An 18,417-nucleotide genomic window follows, 5' to 3' on the forward strand; every position below is an offset into this window, starting at 1 on the left:
GGGCAGTATAGACCTGTTGTTACTACAGTAGGGGGCAGTATAGACCTGTTGTTACTCCAGTAGGGGGCAGTATAGACCTGTTGTTACTACAGTAGGGGGCAGTATAGACCTGTTGTTACTACAGTAGGGGGCAGTATAGACCTGTTGTTACTCCAGTAGGGGGCAGTATAGACCTGTTGTTACTCCAGTAGGGGGCAGTATAGACCTGTTGTTACTCCAGTAGGGGGCAGTATAGACCTGTTGTTACTCCAGTAGGGGGCAGTATAGACCTGTTGTTACTCCAGTAGGGGGCAGTATAGACCTGTTGTTACTACAGTAGGGGGGCAGTATAGACCTGTTGTTACTCCAGTAGGGGGCAGTATAGACCTGTTGTTACTCCAGTAGGGGGCAGTATAGACCTGTTGTTACTCCAGTAGGGGGCAGTATAGACCTGTTGTTACTCCAGTAGGGGGGCAGTATAGACCTGTTGTTACTCCAGTAGGGGGGCAGTATAGACCTGTTGTTACTCCAGTAGGGGGGCAGTATAGACCTGTTGTTACTCCAGTAGGGGGCAGTATAGACCTGTTGTTACTCCAGTAGGGGGCAGTATAGACCTGTTGTTACTCCAGTAGGGGGCAGTATAGACCTGTTGTTACTCCAGTAGGGGCAGTATAGACCTGTTGTTACTCCAGTAGGGGGCAGTATAGACCTGTTGTTACTACAGTAGGGGGCAGTATAGACCTGTTGTTACTCCAGTAGGGGCAGTATAGACCTGTTGTTACTCCAGTAGGGGGCAGTATAGACCTGTTGTTACTACAGTAGGGGGCAGTATAGACCTGTTGTTACTCCAGTAGGGGGGCAGTATAGACCTGTTGTTACTACAGTAGGGGCAGTATAGACCTGTTGTTACTACAGTAGGGGGGCAGTATAGACCTGTTGTTACTACAGTAGGGGGCAGTATAGACCTGTTGTTACTCCAGTAGGGGGCAGTATAGACCTGTTGTTACTCCAGTAGGGGGCAGTATAGACCTGTTGTTACTCCAGTAGGGGGGCAGTATAGACCTGTTGTTAGTACAGTAGGGGGGCAGTATAGACCTGTTGTTACTCCAGTAGGGGGGCAGTATAGACCTGTTGTTACTACAGTAGGGGGCAGTATAGACCTGTTGTTACTCCAGTAGGGGGGCAGTATAGACCTGTTGTTACTCCAGTAGGGGGCAGTATAGACCTGTTGTTACTCCAGTAGGGGCAGTATAGACCTGTTGTTACTCCAGTAGGGGGCAGTATAGACCTGTTGTTACTCCAGCAGGGGGCAGTATAGACCTGTTGTTACTCCAGTAGGGGGCAGTATAGACCTGTTGTTACTCCAGTAGGGGGGCAGTATAGACCTGTTGTTACTCCAGTAGGGGGCAGTATAGACCTGTTGTTACTCCAGTAGGGGGCAGTATAGACCTGTTGTTACTCCAGTAGGGGGGCAGTATAGACCTGTTGTTACTACAGTAGGGGGCAGTATAGACCTGTTGTTACTACAGTAGGGGGCAGTATAGACCTGTTACTCCAGTAGGGGGCAGTATAGACCTGTTGTTACTCCAGTAGGGGGCAGTATAGACCTGTTGTTACTACAGTAGGGGGCAGTATAGACCTGTTGTTACTACAGTAGGGGGCAGTATAGACCTGTTGTTACTCCAGTAGGGGGCAATATAGACCTGTTGTTACTACAGTAGGGGGCAGTATAGACCTGTTGTTACTACAGTAGGGGGCAGTATAGACCTGTTGTTACTACAGTAGGGGGCAGTATAGACCTGTTGTTACTACAGTAGGGGGCAGTATAGACCTGTTGTTACTACAGTAGGGGGCAGTATAGACCTGTTGTTACTCCAGTAGGGGGGCAGTATAGACCTGTTGTTACTACAGTAGGGGGCAGTATAGACCTGTTGTTACTCCAGTAGGGGCAGTATAGACCTGTTGTTACTACAGTAGGGGGCAGTATAGACCTGTTGTTACTCCAGTAGGGGGCAGTATAGACCTGTTGTTTCTACAGTAGGGGGCAGTATAGACCTGTTACTCCAGTAGGGGGCAGTATAGACCTGTTGTTACTACAGTAGGGGGCAGTATAGACCTGTTACTCCAGTAGGGGGCAGTATAGACCTGTTGTTACTACAGTAGGGGGCAGTATAGACCTGTTGTTACTCCAGTAGGGGGCAGTATAGACCTGTTGTTACTACAGTAGGGGGCAGTATAGACCTGTTGTTATTAACTCCAGCAGGAAAACCACAATCTGCTGACAAACTAAGTGTTCAAGAACCATATGAGCAGGCTAGTCATTTAACAACACATTTTTTATTTATTTATTTATTTTTATTAAAAATATATATTGGTATGTAACTGTTATGAAAGTTGTCAATGTTGTTGTTTTTTTATTTAACCGCCACTTTAAATGTGTACATGACACTGCAACAACATGTCAGTCAGTAATGTAGCAAAACAAACTGGATTATGTCACGGGAGAAAGGAAAAGGAACTGATTCTGGGAGCCATCTTGTCTCAGGAGCAACAGGTGGTCGGGACATTCTTCAAAACAGGTCATCACAGGGTGTCCGTTTTGTTGGGTTGAGTAGCAAGGTGTCTGGCTGTGTAGTGGAGCCTGTCTGTGGGGTGGTTGGCTGTGTAGTGGAGCCTGTCCGTGGGGTGGTTGGCTGTGTAGTGGAGCCTGTCTGTGGGGTGGTTGGCTGTGTAGTGGAGCCTGTCCGTGGGGTGGTTGGCTGTGTAGTGGAGCCTGTCTGTGGGGTGGTTGGCTGTGTAGTGGAGCCTGTCTGTGCGGTGGTTGGCTGTGTAGTGGAGCCTGTCTGTGGGGTGGTTGGCTGTGTAGTGGAGCCTGTCTGTGGGGTGGTTGGCTGTGTAGTGGAGCCTGTCTGTGGGGTGGTTGGCTGTGTAGTGGAGCCTGTCTGTGGGGTGGTTGGCTGTGTAGTGGAGCCTGTCCGTGCGGTGGTTGGCTGTGTAGTGGAGCCTGTCTGTGGGGTGGTTGGCTGTGTAGTGGAGCCTGTCTGTGGGGTGGTTGGCTGTGTAGTGGAGCCTGTCCGTGGGGTGGTTGGCTGTGTAGTGGAGCCTGTCCGTGCGGTGGTTGGCTGTGCCTGGTATCAGGGCAGGTATCAGGGCGGGTATCAGGGCAGGTATCAGGGCAGGTATCAGGGCAGGTATCAGGGCAGGTATCAGGGCAGGTATCAGGGCAGGTATCAGGGCTGGTATCAGGGCAGGTATCAGGGCTGGTATCAGGGCTGGTATCAGGGCAGGTATCAGGGCTGGTATCAGGGGCTGGTATCAGGGCGGGTATCAGGGCAGGTATCAGGGCTGGTATCAGGGCTGGCACCAGGGCAGGTATCAGGGCTGGTATCAGGGCAGGTATCTGGGGCAGGTATCTGGGGCAGGTATCTGGGGCTGGTATCAGGGCTGGTATCAGGGGCAGGTATCAGGGGCAGGTATCAGGGCTGGTATCAGGGCTGGTACCAGGGCAGGTACCAGGGCTGGTATCAGGGCTGGTATCAGGGCAGGTATCAGGGCAGTACCTCTGCTTGTGGGCAGCGGGAGCTGAAGACTGTATGATAATGTTCTATAAGGATCTCAGTGAAGATGTTGAGCGGCGTTAGAGATGTCAGAGAGACAGAACCCTGAGAAGGCCAGGACAGATTGACACCAAACACACAAGCCAGGTTGGAGGGAGACATCTTGTTGACGATACTCTGCTGAGAGACCTGGAGGAGGAGGAGGAAGGGAGGAGAAGAGGGAGAGAGAGAGAGAGAGAGAAAGTGTTTACACTTGATCATGACTAAACAGACTGCCTGCCATTCAACCTAGTCCACATATAAAATGGCAACATCCTAATGATCTGTATGACAACAGAAGACCTGTTATTCCAGGAATGTATTTTACTCCTATTGGTTTGACACAGTACATGGTGGAACAGAAGCCTGCTAATCCACAAAAAGCCCTTTAACAGCCTCCCATCAGCCCGGTCTGGTAACCAGTCTCCCATCAGCCCGGTCTGGTAACCAGTCTCCCATCAGCCCGGTCTGGTAACCAGTCTCCCGTCAGCCCGGTCTGGTAACCAGTCTCCCCCATCAGCCCGGTCTGGTAACCAGTCTCCCCCATCAGCCCGGTCTGGTAACCAGTCTCCCCCGTCAGCCCGGTCTGGTAACCAGTCTCCCATCAGCCCGGTCTGGTAACCAGTCTCCCCCATCAGCCCGGTCTGGTAACCAGTCTCCCCCCATCAGCCCGGTCTGGTAACCAGTCTCCCATCAGCCCGGTCTGGTAACCAGTCTCCCCCATCAGCCCGGTCTGGTAACCAGTCTCCCCATCAGCCCGGTCTGGTAACCAGTCTCCCATCAGCCCGGTCTGGTAACCAGTCCCCCTCAGCCCGGTCTGGTAACCAGTCTCCCATCAGCCCGGTCTGGTAACCAGTCTCCCCCATCAGCCCGGTCTGGTAACCAGTCTCCCCCGTCAGCCCGGTCTGGTAACCAGTCTCCCCGCGTCAGCCCGGTCCGGTAACCAGTCTCCCATCAGCCCGGTCTGGTAACCAGTCTCCCATCAGCCCGGTCTGGTAACCAGTCTCCCATCAGCCCGGTCTGGTAACCAGTCTCCCCCATCAGCCCGGTCTGGTAACCAGTCTCCCATCAGCCCGGTCTGGTAACCAGTCTCCCCCATCAGCCCGGTCTGGTAACCAGTCTCCCATCAGCCCGGTCACCCAGGAGAGATCTGACTAGATGATACAGTCTAATACAGTCTCCCCATATTAACCTGCGGGTTACAGACAAGCAGCATTATATTAACATCACCATGAGAAGTGAATGTAAAGTCTCAGAGAGTGATGCTCAGCATTATTCTGTCTACCGGAGAACTTTATACATAGCCTGGGAGTCTTACGATCTGGATCAGAGCAAGCCCTCATCCCAAAATGGCTCCCTATTCCCTACGGCTCCTGGTTAAAAGTAGTGCACTATATAGGGGCCAGGGTGCTGTTTGGGACACACCTGCAGTCTTCCTGTCTGAGGCCTTGTGGGTTAGTTCTGGAGAGAAGGGTTTCTACAATTGAAAGCTCAGCGTTTCACACGGGACAGAGGGGAAGTGGGTTTGATTTTTCGCAACAGTGGAATATTATTGTAGTGGTCCGTTTTTTGTTTTTGTCCTAAAACGTCTACCGGCATTCATTTCGCTGTGCATTTTGATTTACAGCCTCCCCCCTAAAAAAAAACAGGCATTTTCAGTAATATTTATTCAGTGGGCTTTGAGATGTTGTATTTTAAGAACATTACATTGTGTAAAGAGACTGTCTTCATATGAAGGACCAAAGCCTGAGATGTTAAGTTTTGGCAGCTGGGTTGTATTGTGGAGACGGGCCAGAACATCAGCCGTGCAGCCCGATAGAAGGATAATGGTGTTCTGTTTAATGACGTGGTTCTGATCACGAAGAGGAAGCAGAGCGGCACTTCAGCACTATGTTGCCGTGCGGTGTTGCCGTGCGGTGTTGCCGTGCGGTGTTGTGTGGTGTTGTGTGTAGTCCTGTGTGGCTCGGCAGAGCATGGTGTTTGCAACGCCAGGGTTGTGGGTTCGATTCCACGGGGACCAGTACGGAGAAAAAATAATAATGATTAAAAAAAAAAAAAAAAATGTATGAAATGTATGCATTCACTACTTACTGTAAGTCGCTCTGGATAAGAGCGTCTGCTAAATGACTAAAATGTAAAATGTAAATGTGTGTTGCGGTGTTGTCTGTTGCGGTGTTGTGTGTTGCCGTGGTGTGTTGCCATGTGGCGTGGTGTGGTTGCCGTGCGGCATGGTGTGTCGCCGTGCGGTGTGTTTCCGTGCAGCGTTGTGTGTTGCGGTGTGTTGCGGTGTGTTGCCGTGCGGTGTTGTGTGTTGCCGTGCGGTGTTGTGTGTTGCCGTGCGGTGTTGTCTGTTGCGGTGTGTTGCCATGCGGCGTGGTGTGTTGCCGTGCGGCGTTGTGTGTTTCCGTGCAGCGTTATGTGTTGCGGTGTGGTGTGTTGCCGTGCGGTGTTGTGTGTTGCCGTGCGGTGTCGTGTGTTGCGGTGTGTTGCCGTGCGGTGTTGTGTGTTGCCGTGCGGTGTTGTGTGTTGCCGTGCGGTGTTGTGTGTTGCCGTGCGGTGTTGTCTGTTGCGGTGTGTTGCCATGCAGCGTGGTGTGTTGCCGTGCGGCGTTGTGTGTTTCCGTGCAGCGTTATGTGTTGCGGTGTGTTGCCGTGCGGTGTGGTGTGTTTCCGTACGGTGTGGTGTGTTGCGTTGTGTGTTGCCGGTGCGGTGTTGTGTGTTGCCGTGCGGTGTTGTGTGTTGCCGTGCGGTGTTGTCTGTTGCGGTGTGTTGCCATGCGGCGTGGTGTGTTGCCGTGCGGCGTTATGTGTTGCGGTGTGTTGCCGTGCGGTGTGGTGTGTTTCCGTACGGTGTGGTGTGTTGCGTTGTGTGTTGCCGGTGCGGTGTTGTGCGTTGTCGTGCGGCGCTGTGCGTTTCCGTGCAGCGTTATGTGTTGCGGTGTGTTGCCGTGCGGTGTGGTGTGTTTCCGTACGGTGTGGTGTGTTGCGTTGTGTGTTGCCGGTGCGGTGTTGTGCGTTGCCGTGCGGTGCTGTTACCATGTTCAGGAAACAGAGCAGGTACTTCAACACCATGTAGTTGTGTTCTGGTAGACTCTCTAGGATGTGTTTACAGGTGGTCACTCGTAGGCTGCTCTCCACTCCTGGAACAACAAGCTGCATGTCACACATTACAATGCATGTTGAGGTTCTCTTTTCAGTTCAGATAGACTGGGTCACCACGGTCGGTTTCATATGTGACCCAATTCAGGAAGTTGGGCAATTGATGCAGGTTCCTACTTCACAGTAGGGTCGTTAAATGAGTATATTGTTGCAAGTTTCTACTTCACAAACTTCTGGGATCTGGAGATATGAATTCCAATGTTGACCTAAACTGGGATATGCTTAACACCCTGTCCGTCCTACGATCACACAAATGATCAAGGAACCTACCAGGTACAACCCTAAATCCGTAACCTGACCAACTTGCCCTCTAAATACACCTCTGCTGTCTTCAACCAGGATCTCAGCGATCACTGCCTCATTGTCTGCGTCCGTAATGGGTCTGCGGTCAAACGACCTCCACTCATCACTGTCAAATGCTCCCTAAAACACTTCAGCTAGTAGGCCTTTCTAATCGACCTGGCCCGGGTATCCTGGAAGGATATTGACCTCATCCCATCAGTAGAGGATGCCTGGTTATTCCTTAAAAGTGCCTTCCTCACCATCTTAAATAAGCATGCCCCATTCAAAAAATGTACAACTAAGAACAGATATAGCCCTTGGTTCACCCCAGACTGCCCTTGACCAGCACAAAAACATCCTGTGGCGTACTGAATTAGCATCGAATAGCCCCCGCGATATGCAACTTTCCCAGGAAGTTAGGAACCAATATACACAGGCAGTTAGGAAAGCTAAGGCTAGCTTTTTCAAACAGAAATTTGCATCCTGTAGTACAAACTCAAAAAAGTTCTGGGACACTGTAAAGTCCATGGAGAATAAGAGCACCTCCTCCCAGCTGCCCACTGCACTGAGGATAGGAAACACTGTTACCACTGATAAATCTACGATAATCGATGATTTCAATAAGAATTTTTCTACGGCTGGCAATGCTTTCCACCTGGCTACCCCAACCCCGGCCAACAGCTCTGCATCTCCCGCAGAAACTTGCCCAAGCCCCCCTTCCCCCCGCTTCTCCTTCACCCAAATCTAGATAGCTGATGTTCTGAAAGAGCTGCAAAACCTGGATCCCTACAAAACAGCCGGGCTAGACAATCTGGACCCTCTCTTTCTAAATGTATCCGCCGATATTGTTGCAACCCCTATTACTAGCCTGTTCAATCTCTTTTTTGTATCATCTGAGATCCCCAAAGATTGGAAAGCTGCAGCGGTCATCCCCCCCTCTTCAAAGGGGGAGACACTCTAGACCCAAACTGTTATAGACCTATATCCATCCTGCCCTGCCTTTCTAAAATCTTCGAAAGCCAAGAAAATAAACAAATCACCGACCATTTCGAATCACGAGTCTCTCTCAACAGAGAGAGCCGTCGACGACGACAGAGAGAGAGCCGTCGTCGACAACGAGAGAGCCGTCGTCGACAACGAGAGAGCCGTCGTCGACAACGAGAGAGCCGTCGACGACAACGAGAGAGCCGTCGACATGTGACATTTTAAAGAGATGGGTGGAGCTAAGGCTTAAGAGGGCGTGTGAACGATGCTGACGGAGAAACTCTCTAGAAAAACGAATATTATTGGACCCTTCTCACAACAGTGTGTCCAACAGTGTGTCACAACAGTGTGTTCAACAGTGTGTTACAACAGTGTGTTACAACAGTGTGTTCCAACAGTGTGTTCCAACAGTGTGTTACAACAGTGTGTCCAACAGTGTGTTACAACAGTGTGTTCAACAGTGTGTACAACAGTGTGTCACAACAGTGTGTTACAACAGTGTGTCACAACAGTGTGTTACAACAGTGTGTTACAACAGTGTGTTACAACAGTGTGTTCAACAGTGTGTACAACAGTGTGTTACAACAGTGTGTTACAACAGTGTGTCACAACAGTGTGTCACAACAGTGTGTCACAACAGTGTGTTACAACAGTGTGTTCAACAGTGTGTTACAACAGTGTGTTCCAACAGTGTGTTCCAACAGTGTGTTCCAACAGTGTGTCACAACAGTGTGTTACAACAGTGTGTTACAACAGTGTGTTCAACAGTGTGTTCAACAGTGTGTTCAACAGTGTGTTCCAACAGTGTGTTACAACAGTGTGTTACAACAGTGTGTTACAACAGTGTGTTACAACAGTGTGTCACAACAGTGTGTCACAACAGTGTGTTACAACAGTGTGTTACAACAGTGTGTTACAACAGTGTGTTACAACAGTGTGTTACAACAGTGTGTTACAACAGTGTGTTACAACAGTGTGTTACAACAGTGTGTTAGCCTGCAGAGCTAAAAAAGCCTCGGCAGGCACATGTACTTACGGACGATGTCCTGTATCTGGTGGTAGAGGGCGAAGGTGAGCAGGGGTTCAGGAAGCTCTCTGAGGAAGGTCTTCAGGATGACAGCAGGCACATGGATGTCTCCATACTGCTCAAACACCACTGGCTTCCCTGAGGAGGAGAGAGACAGAGACCTGATAACAGACTAACTGAGCTTCCCCTGAGGAAGAGAGAGACAGAGACCTGATAACAGACTAACTGAGCTTCCCCTGAGGAAGAGAGAGACAGAGACCTGATAACAGACTAACTGAGCTTCCCTGAGGAAGAGAGAGACAGAGACCTGATAACAGACTAACTGAGCTTCCCTGAGGAAGAGAGACAGAGACCTGATAACAGACTGAGCTTCCCTGAGGAAGAGAGACAGAGACCTGATAACAGACTGAGCTTCCCCGAGGAAGAGAGACAGAGAGTTGTACTCTTCTTTCTGCACATAGACCAGCTATACAGAGACCTGATAACAGACGAACTGAGCTTCCCTGAGGAAGAGAGACAGAGACCTGATAACAGACGAACTGAGCTTCCCTGAGGAAGAGAGACAGAGACCTGATAACAGACTAACTGAGCTTCCCCTGAGGAAGAAAGACAGAGACCTGATAACAGACTAACTGAGCTTCCCTGAGGAGGAGAGACAGAGACCTGATAACAGACTAACTGAGCTTCCCTGAGGAGGAGAGACAGAGACCTGATAACAGACTAACTGAGCTTCCCTGAGGAAGAGAGACAGAGACCTGATAACAGACTAACTGAGCTTCCCTGAGGAAGAGAGAGACAGAGACCTGATAAAAGACTAACTGAGCTTCCCTGAGGAAGAGAGACAGAGACCTGATAACAGACTGAGCTTCCCCGAGGAAGAGAGACAGAGAGTTGTACTCTTCTTTCTGCACATAGACCAGCTATACAGAGACCTGATAACAGACGAACTGAGCTTCCCTGAGGAAGAGAGACAGAGACCTGATAACAGACTAACTGAGCTTCCCTGAGGAGGAGAGACAGAGACCTGATAACAGACTAACTGAGCTTCCCTGAGGAAGAGAGAGACAGAGACCTGATAACAGACTAACTGAGCTTCCCTGAGGAGGAGAGAGACAGAGACCTGATAACAGACTAACTGAGCTTCCCTGAGGAAGAGAGACAGAGTCCTGATAACAGACTAACTGAGCTTCCCTGAGGAAGAAAGACAGAGTCCTGATAACAGACTAACTGAGCTTCCCTGAGGAAGAGAGACAGAGACCTGATAACAGACTAACTGAGCTTCCCCTGAGGAAGAAAGACAGAGACCTGATAACAGACTAACTGAGCTTCCCTGAGGAGGAGAGACAGAGACCTGATAACAGACTAACTGAGCTTCCCCTGAGGAAGAGAGACAGAGACCTGATAACAGACTAACTGAGCTTCCCCTGAGGAAGAGAGAGACAGAGACCTGATAACAGACTAACTGAGCTTCCCTGAGGAAGAGAGAGACAGAGACCTGATAACAGACTAACTGAGCTTCCCTGAGGAAGAGAGACAGAGACCTGATAACAGACTGAGCTTCCCCGAGGAAGAGAGACAGAGAGTTGTACTCTTCTTTCTGCACATAGACCAGCTATACAGAGACCTGATAACAGACGAACTGAGCTTCCCTGAGGAAGAGAGACAGAGACCTGATAACAGACTAACTGAGCTTCCCTGAGGAAGAGAGACAGAGACCTGATAACAGACTAACTGAGCTTCCCTGAGGAAGAGAGACAGAGACCTGATAACAGACTAACTGAGCTTCCCTGAGGAAGAGAGAGACAAAGACCTGATAACAGACTAACTGAGCTTCCCTGAGGAGGAGAGAGACAGAGACCTGATAACAGACTAACTAAGCTTCCCTGAGGAAGAGAGACAGAGTCCTGATAACAGACTAACTGAGCTTCCCCTGATGAAGAAAGACAGAGACCTGATAACAGACTAACTGAGCTTCCCTGAGGAGGAGAGACAGAGACCTGATAACAGACTAACTGAGCTTCCCTGAGGAGGAGAGACAGAGACCTGATAACAGACTAACTGAGCTTCCCCTGAGGAAGAGAGACAGAGACCTGATAACAGACTAACTGAGCTTCCCCTGAGGAAGAGAGACAGAGACCTGATAACAGACTAACTGAGCTTCCCTGAGGAAGAGAGAGACAGAGACCTGATAACAGACTAACTGAGCTTCCCTGAGGAAGAGAGAGACAGAGACCTGATAACAGACTAAGTGAGCTTCCCTGAGGAAGAGAGAGACAAAGACCTGATAACAGACTAACTGAGCTTCCCTGAGGAGGAGAGAGACAGAGACCTGATAACAGACTAACTGAGCTTCCCCTGAGGAAGAGAGAGACAGAGACCTGATAACAGACTAACTGAGCTTCCCTGAGGAAGAGAGAGACAGAGACCTGATAACAGACTAACTGAGCTTCCCCTGAGGAAGAGAGAGACAGAGACCTGATAACAGACTAACTGAGCTTCCCTGAGGAGGAGAGAGACAGAGACCTGATAACAGACTAACTGAGCTTTCCCTGAGGAAGAGAGAGACAGAGACCTGATAACAGACTAACTGAGCTTCCCTGAGGAAGAGAGACAGAGACCTGATAACAGACTAACTGAGCTTCCCCTGAGGAGGAGAGACAGAGACCTGATAACAAACTAACTGAGCTTCCCCTGAGGAAGAGAGAGACAGAGACCTGATAACAGACTAACTGAGCTTCCCCTGAGGAAGAGAGACAGAGACCTGATAACAGACTAACTGAGCTTCCCTGAGGAAGAGAGAGACAGAGACCTGATAACAGACTAACTGAGCTTCCCTGAGGAAGAGAGAGACAGAGACCTGATAACAGACTAACTGAGCTTCCCCTGAGGAAGAGAGAGACAGAGACCTGATAACAGACTAACTGAGCTTCCCTGAGGAGGAGAGAGACAGAGACCTGATAACAGACTAACTGAGCTTCCCCTGAGGAAGAGAGAGACAGAGACCTGATAACAGACTAACTGAGCTTCCCTGAGGAAGAGAGAGACAGAGACCTGATAACAGACTAACTGAGCTTCCCCTGAGGAAGAGAGAGACAGAGACCTGATAACAGACTAACTGAGCTTCCCTGAGGAGGAGAGAGACAGAGACCTGATAACAGACTAACTGAGCTTCCCTGAGGAAGAGAGAGACAGAGACCTGATAACAGACTAACTGAGCTTTCCCTGAGGAAGAGAGAGACAGAGACCTGATAACAGACTAACTGAGCTTCCCTGAGGAAGAGAGACAGAGACCTGATAACAGACTAACTGAGCTTCCCCTGAGGAGGAGAGACAGAGACCTGATAACAAACTAACTGAGCTTCCCCTGAGGAAGAGAGAGACAGAGACCTGATAACAGACTAACTGAGCTTCCCCTGAGGAAGAGAGACAGAGACCTGATAACAGACTAACTGAGCTTCCCTGAGGAAGAGAGAGACAGAGACCTGATAACAGACTAACTGAGCTTCCCTGAGGAAGAGAGAGACAGAGACCTGATAACAGACTAACTGAGCTTCCCCTGAGGAAGAGAGAGACAGAGACCTGATAACAGACTAACTGAGCTTCCCTGAGGAAGAGAGAGACAGAGACCTGATAACAGACTAACTGAGCTTCCCTGAGGAAGAGAGACACAGAGACCTGATAACAGACTAACTGAGCTTCCCCTGAGGAAGAGAGAGACAGAGACCTGATAACAGACTAACTGAGCTTCCCCTGAGGAAGAGAGAGACAGAGACCTGATAACAGACTAACTGAGCTTCCCTGAGGAAGAGAGACAGAGACCTGATAACAGACTAACTGAGCTTCCCCTGAGGAAGAGAGAGACAGAGACCTGATAACAGACTAACTGAGCTTCCCTGAGGAAGAGAGACAGAGTCCTGATAACAGACTAACTGAGCTTCCCCTGAGGAAGAGAGAGACAGAGACCTGATAACAGACTAACTGAGCTTCCCCTGAGGAAGAGAGAGACAGAGACCTGATAACAGACTAACTGAGCTTCCCCTGAGGAAGAGAGAGACAGAGACCTGATAACAGACTAACTGAGCTTCCCTGAGGAAGAGAGACAGAGTCCTGATAACAGACTAACTGAGCTTCCCCTGAGGAAGAGAGAGACAGAGACCTGATAACAGACTAACTGAGCTTCCCCTGAGGAAGAGAGAGACAGAGACCTGATAACAGACTAACTGAGCTTCCCCTGAGGAAGAGAGAGACAGAGACCTGATAACAGACTAACTGAGCTTCCCTGAGGAGGAGAGACAGAGACCTGATAACAGACTAACTGAGCTTCCCCTGAGGAAGAGAGAGACAGAGACCTGATAACAGACTAACTGAGCTTCCCCTGAGGAAGAGAGAGACAGAGACCTGATAACAGACTAACTGAGCTTCCCCTGAGGAAGAGAGAGACAGAGACCTGATAACAGACTAACTGAGCTTCCCTGAGGAAGAGAGACAGAGACCTGATAACAGACTAACTGAGCTTCCCCTGAGGAAGAGAGAGACAGAGACCTGATAACAGACTAACTGAGCTTCCCCTGAGGAAGAGAGAGACAGAGACCTGATAACAGACTAACTGAGCTTCCCCTGAGGAAGAGAGAGACAGAGACCTGATAACAGACTAACTGAGCTTCCCTGAGGAAGAGAGACAGAGACCTGATAACAGACTAACTGAGCTTCCCCTGAGGAAGAGAGAGACAGAGACCTGATAACAGACTAACTGAGCTTCCCCTGAGGAAGAGAGAGACAGAGACCTGATAACAGACTAACTGAGCTTCCCCTGAGGAAGAGAGAGACAGAGACCTGATAACAGACTGAGCTTCCCCGAGGAAGAGAGACAGAGAGTTGTACTCTTCTTTCTGCACATAGACCAGCTATACAGAGACCTGATAACCGACTAACTGAGCTTCCCCTGAGGAAGAGAGAGACAGAGACCTGATAACAGACTAACTGAGCTTCCCCTGAGGAAGAGAGAGACAGAGACCTGATAACAGACTAACTGAGCTTCCCCTGAGGAAGAGAGAGACAGAGACCTGATAACAGACTAACTGAGCTTCCCCTGAGGAAGAGAGAGACAGAGACCTGATAACAGACTAACTGAGCTTCCCCTGAGGAAGAGAGACAGAGACCTGATAACAGACTAACTGAGCAGCTAAAAAACCTGGACCACAAATTCATCCTCTGACTGATGGTGACCATCGAACTTCATTATGAATACTGAGCACACAGGAAGTCTATCTGAGTCCAGAGTAAAACGATTCCATGGACAACCCTGACGCAAATGCTACATTCAAAAGTATTGAAATTGAATTATTGATTGTTACAATTGTCATGTTTTCTACAAATCTCTCTCTGTACAGTATCTAGTATGAATGTTATGTAGTATTATGAATGTTATAGAGGTTCCATCTCCCTCTGGTTAAAGAGCTAATAGAGGTTATAAAGGTTATTATGGATGTTATAAAGGTTATTATGGATGTTATAGTGGTTCCATCTCACCCTGGTTGTAGAGCTTCTGGACGTCCTTGATGAGCTGAACACGAGCGGACCTCCTGAACATACCTTCTGTCTGGAGGCCTGAGGAGAGGTGGGAGGGAGTGAAAGGCTTCAACAGCTATTACTGTAGAGGTCCTGTACCTGATCCAAGGTCCTACCAGACAGCTCCTACCTCAACTATTACTGTAGAGGACCTGTACCTGATCCAAGGTCCTACCAGACAGCTCCTACCTCAACTATTACTGTAGAGGTCCTGTACCTGATCCAAGGTCCTACCAGACAGCTCCTACCTCAACTATTACTGTAGAGGTCCTGTACCTGATCCAAGGTCCTACCAGACAGCTCCTACCTCAACTATTACTGTAGAGGTCCTGTACCTGATCCAAGGTCCTACCAGACAGCTCCTACCTCAACTATTACTGTAGAGGTCCTGTACCTGATCCAAGGTCCTACCAGACAGCTCCTACCTCAACTATTACTGTAGAGGTCCTGTACCTGATCCAAGGTCCTACCAGACAGCTCCTACCTCAACTATTACTGTAGAGGTCCTGTACCTGATCCAAGGTCCTACCAGACAGCTCCTACCTCAACTATTACTGTAGAGGTCCTGTACCTGATCCAAGGTCCTACCAGACAGCTCCTACCTCAACTATTACTGTAGAGGACCTGTACCTGATCCAAGGTCCTACCAGACAGCTCCTACCTCAACTATTACTGTAGAGGACCTGTACCTGATCCAAGGTCCTACCAGACAGCTCCTACCTCAACTATTACTGTAGAGGTCCTGTACCTGATCCAAGGTCCTACCAGACAGTTCCTACCTCAACTATTACTGTAGAGGTCCTGTACCTGATCCAAGGTCCTACCAGACAGCTCCTACCTCAACTATTACTGTAGAGGTCCTGTACCTGATCCAAGGTCCTACCAGACAGCTCCTACCTCAACTATTACTGTAGAGGTCCTGTACCTGATCCAAGGTCCTACCAGACAGCTCCTACCTCAACTATTACTGTAGAGGTCCTGTACCTGATCCAAGGTCCTACCAGACAGCTCCTACCTCAACTATTACTGTAGAGGTCCTGTACCTGATCCAAGGTCCTACCAGACAGCTCCTACCTCAACTATTACTGTAGAGGTCCTGTACCTGATCCAAGGTCCTACCAGACAGCTCCTACCTCAACTATTACTGTAGAGGTCCTGTACCTGATCCAAGGTCCTACCAGACAGCTCCTACCTCAACTATTACTGTAGAGGTCCTGTACCTGATCCAAGGTCCTACCAGACAGCTCCTACCTCAACTATTACTGTAGAGGACCTGTACCTGATCCAAGGTCCTACCAGACAGCTCCTACCTCAACTATTACTGTAGAGGACCTGTACCTGATCCAAGGTCCTACCAGACAGCTCCTACCTCAACTATTACTGTAGAGGTCCTGTACCTGATCCAAGGTCCTACCAGACAGCTCCTACCTCAACTATTACTGTAGAGGTCCTGTACCTGATCCAAGGTCCTACCAGACAGCTCCTACCTCAACTATTACTGTAGAGGACCTGTACCTGATCCAAGGTCCTACCAGACAGCTCCTACCTCAACTATTACTGTAGAGGTCCTGTACCTGATCCAAGGTCCTACCAGACAGCTCCTACCTCAACTATTACTGTAGAGGACCTGTACCTGATCCAAGGTCCTACCAGACAGCTCCTACCTCAACTATTACTGTAGAGGTCCTGTACCTGATCCAAGGTCCTAGCAGACAGCTCCTACCTCAACTATTACTGTAGAGGTCCTGTACCTGATCCAAGGTCCTACCAGACAGCTCCTACCTCAACTATTACTGTAGAGGTCCTGTACCTGATCCAAGGTCCTACCAGACAGCTCCTACCTCAACTATTACTGTAGAGGACCTGTACCTGATCCAAGGTCCTACCAGACAGCTCCTACCTCAACTATTACTGTAGAGGTCCTGTACCTGATCCAAGGTCCTACCAGACAGCTCCTACCTCAACTATTACTGTAGAGGTCCTGTACCTGATCCAAGGTCCTACCAGACAGCTCCTACCTCAACTATTACTGTAGAGGACCTGTACCTGATCCAAGGTCCTACCAGACAGCTCCTACCTCAACTATTACTGTAGAGGTCCTGTACCTGATCCAAGGTCCTACCAGACAGTTCCTACCTCAACTATTACTGTAGAGGTCCTGTACCTGATCCAAGGTCCTACCAGACAGCTCCTACCTCAACTATTACTGTAGAGGTCCTGTACCTGATCCAAGGTCCTACCAGACAGCTCCTACCTCAACTATTACTGTAGAGGTCCTGTACCTGATCCAAGGTCCCTACCAGACAGCTCCTACCTCAACTATTACTGTAGAGGTCCTGTACCTGATCCAAGGTCCTACCAGACAGCTCCTACCTCAACTATTACTGTAGAGGTCCTGTACCTGATCCAAGGTCCTACCAGACAGCTCCTACCTCAACTATTACTGTAGAGGTCCTGTACCTGATCCAAGGTCCTACCAGACAGCTCCCTACCTCAACTATTACTGTAGAGGACCTGTACCTGATCCAAGGTCCTACCAGACAGCTCCTACCTCAACTATTACTGTAGAGGTCCTGTACCTGATCCAAGGTCCTACCAGACAGCTCCTACCTCAACTATTACTGTAGAGGTCCTGTACCTGATCCAAGGTCCTACCAGACAGCTCCTACCTCAACTATTACTGTAGAGGACCTGTACCTGATCCAAGGTCCTACCAGACAGCTCCTACCTCAACTATTACTGTAGAGGTCCTGTACCTGATCCAAGGTCCTACCAGACAGGTCCTACCAGACAGCTCCTAGCTTCTTACCTTTGTCTTTGAGATAAGACACAGTCTGGGACATCACAGGAGGGATCATAACACCCTGGTTCTTCTCACCAATACTGGAAACAGAACACGTCTAGTTCAGTCGGCTTGCAGTGTTGGTACATCATATTAGTTGGCATCACCATGGTGGAAATATGGAGCGGCTGGGGGGGGGTTGGGGACGATTAAAGGGGACTCGGCTAAATACTCACTATTGCAGGCTGACTCCAAACTGCTGAGTGGGCAGGGGAGGTCTGGGGGGAGGAGTCTTAGATGAGGGGTGCGGACCTCCCTTCTGGGCCGCCTGCAGCCTCTCGTCATGCCTGTAGTAAATACATGGTCATATAAAGTTGAAGTCGGAAGTTTACATCCACTTAGGTTGGAGTCATTAAAACTTGTTTTTTCAACCACTCCACAAATGACTTGTCAACAAACTATAGTTTTGGCAAGTCGGTTAGGACATCTACTTTCTGCATGACACAAGTCATCTTTCCAACAATTGTTTACAGACAGATTATTTCACTTATAATTCACTGTATCATAATTCCAGTGGGGCAGAAGTTTACATACACTAAGTTGACTGTGCCTTTAAACAGCTTGGAAAATTCCAGAAAATGATGTCATGGCTTTAGAAGCTTCTGATAGGCTAATTGACATAATTTGAGTCAATTGGAGGTGTACCTGTGGATGTATTTCAAGGTCAACCTTCAAACGCAGTGCCTCTTTAGTTGACATCATGGGAAAATCAAAAGAAATCAGCCAAGATCTCAGGATTTTTTTTTTGACCTCCACTAAACTACTATATAAATGTAGTTTAAATGTATATTAAATGTATAAACTTCCGACTTCAACTGTATGTTACATACATGAATACAGTACAGTACCTCCGTGGCTGGTTGGATACATGAATACAGTACAGTACCTACAGGGTTAAGGTCAGGGGTTAAGGTCAAGTAGTTAGGGTTAAGGTCAGGGGTTAGGGTTAAGGTCGGGGAGTTAGGGTTAAGGTCGGGGAGT

General features: G+C 49.1%; 1 protein-coding gene across 1 annotated transcript in view; it reads right to left on the reverse strand.

Annotated features, from left to right (window-relative positions):
- Nucleotides 1-2,336: 2,336 nt before the first annotated feature.
- LOC106609851 (rho GTPase-activating protein 8-like) overlaps nt 2,337-18,417 on the reverse strand; it is a 69,998-nt gene continuing 53,917 nt past the window's right edge. The window contains 6 exon segments of the mRNA XM_045722494.1: nt 2,337-3,725; nt 6,611-6,714; nt 9,036-9,164; nt 14,556-14,633; nt 17,404-17,477; nt 17,613-17,723. Coding sequence (XP_045578450.1) covers nt 3,528-3,725; nt 6,611-6,714; nt 9,036-9,164; nt 14,556-14,633; nt 17,404-17,477; nt 17,613-17,723 — 694 coding nt within the window. The 3' untranslated portion in view covers nt 2,337-3,527.

The sequence above is a fragment of the Salmo salar genome, chromosome ssa07, assembly GCF_905237065.1.
Source record: "Salmo salar chromosome ssa07, Ssal_v3.1, whole genome shotgun sequence".
In the NCBI taxonomy this organism is placed as follows: domain Eukaryota; kingdom Metazoa; phylum Chordata; class Actinopteri; order Salmoniformes; family Salmonidae; genus Salmo; species Salmo salar.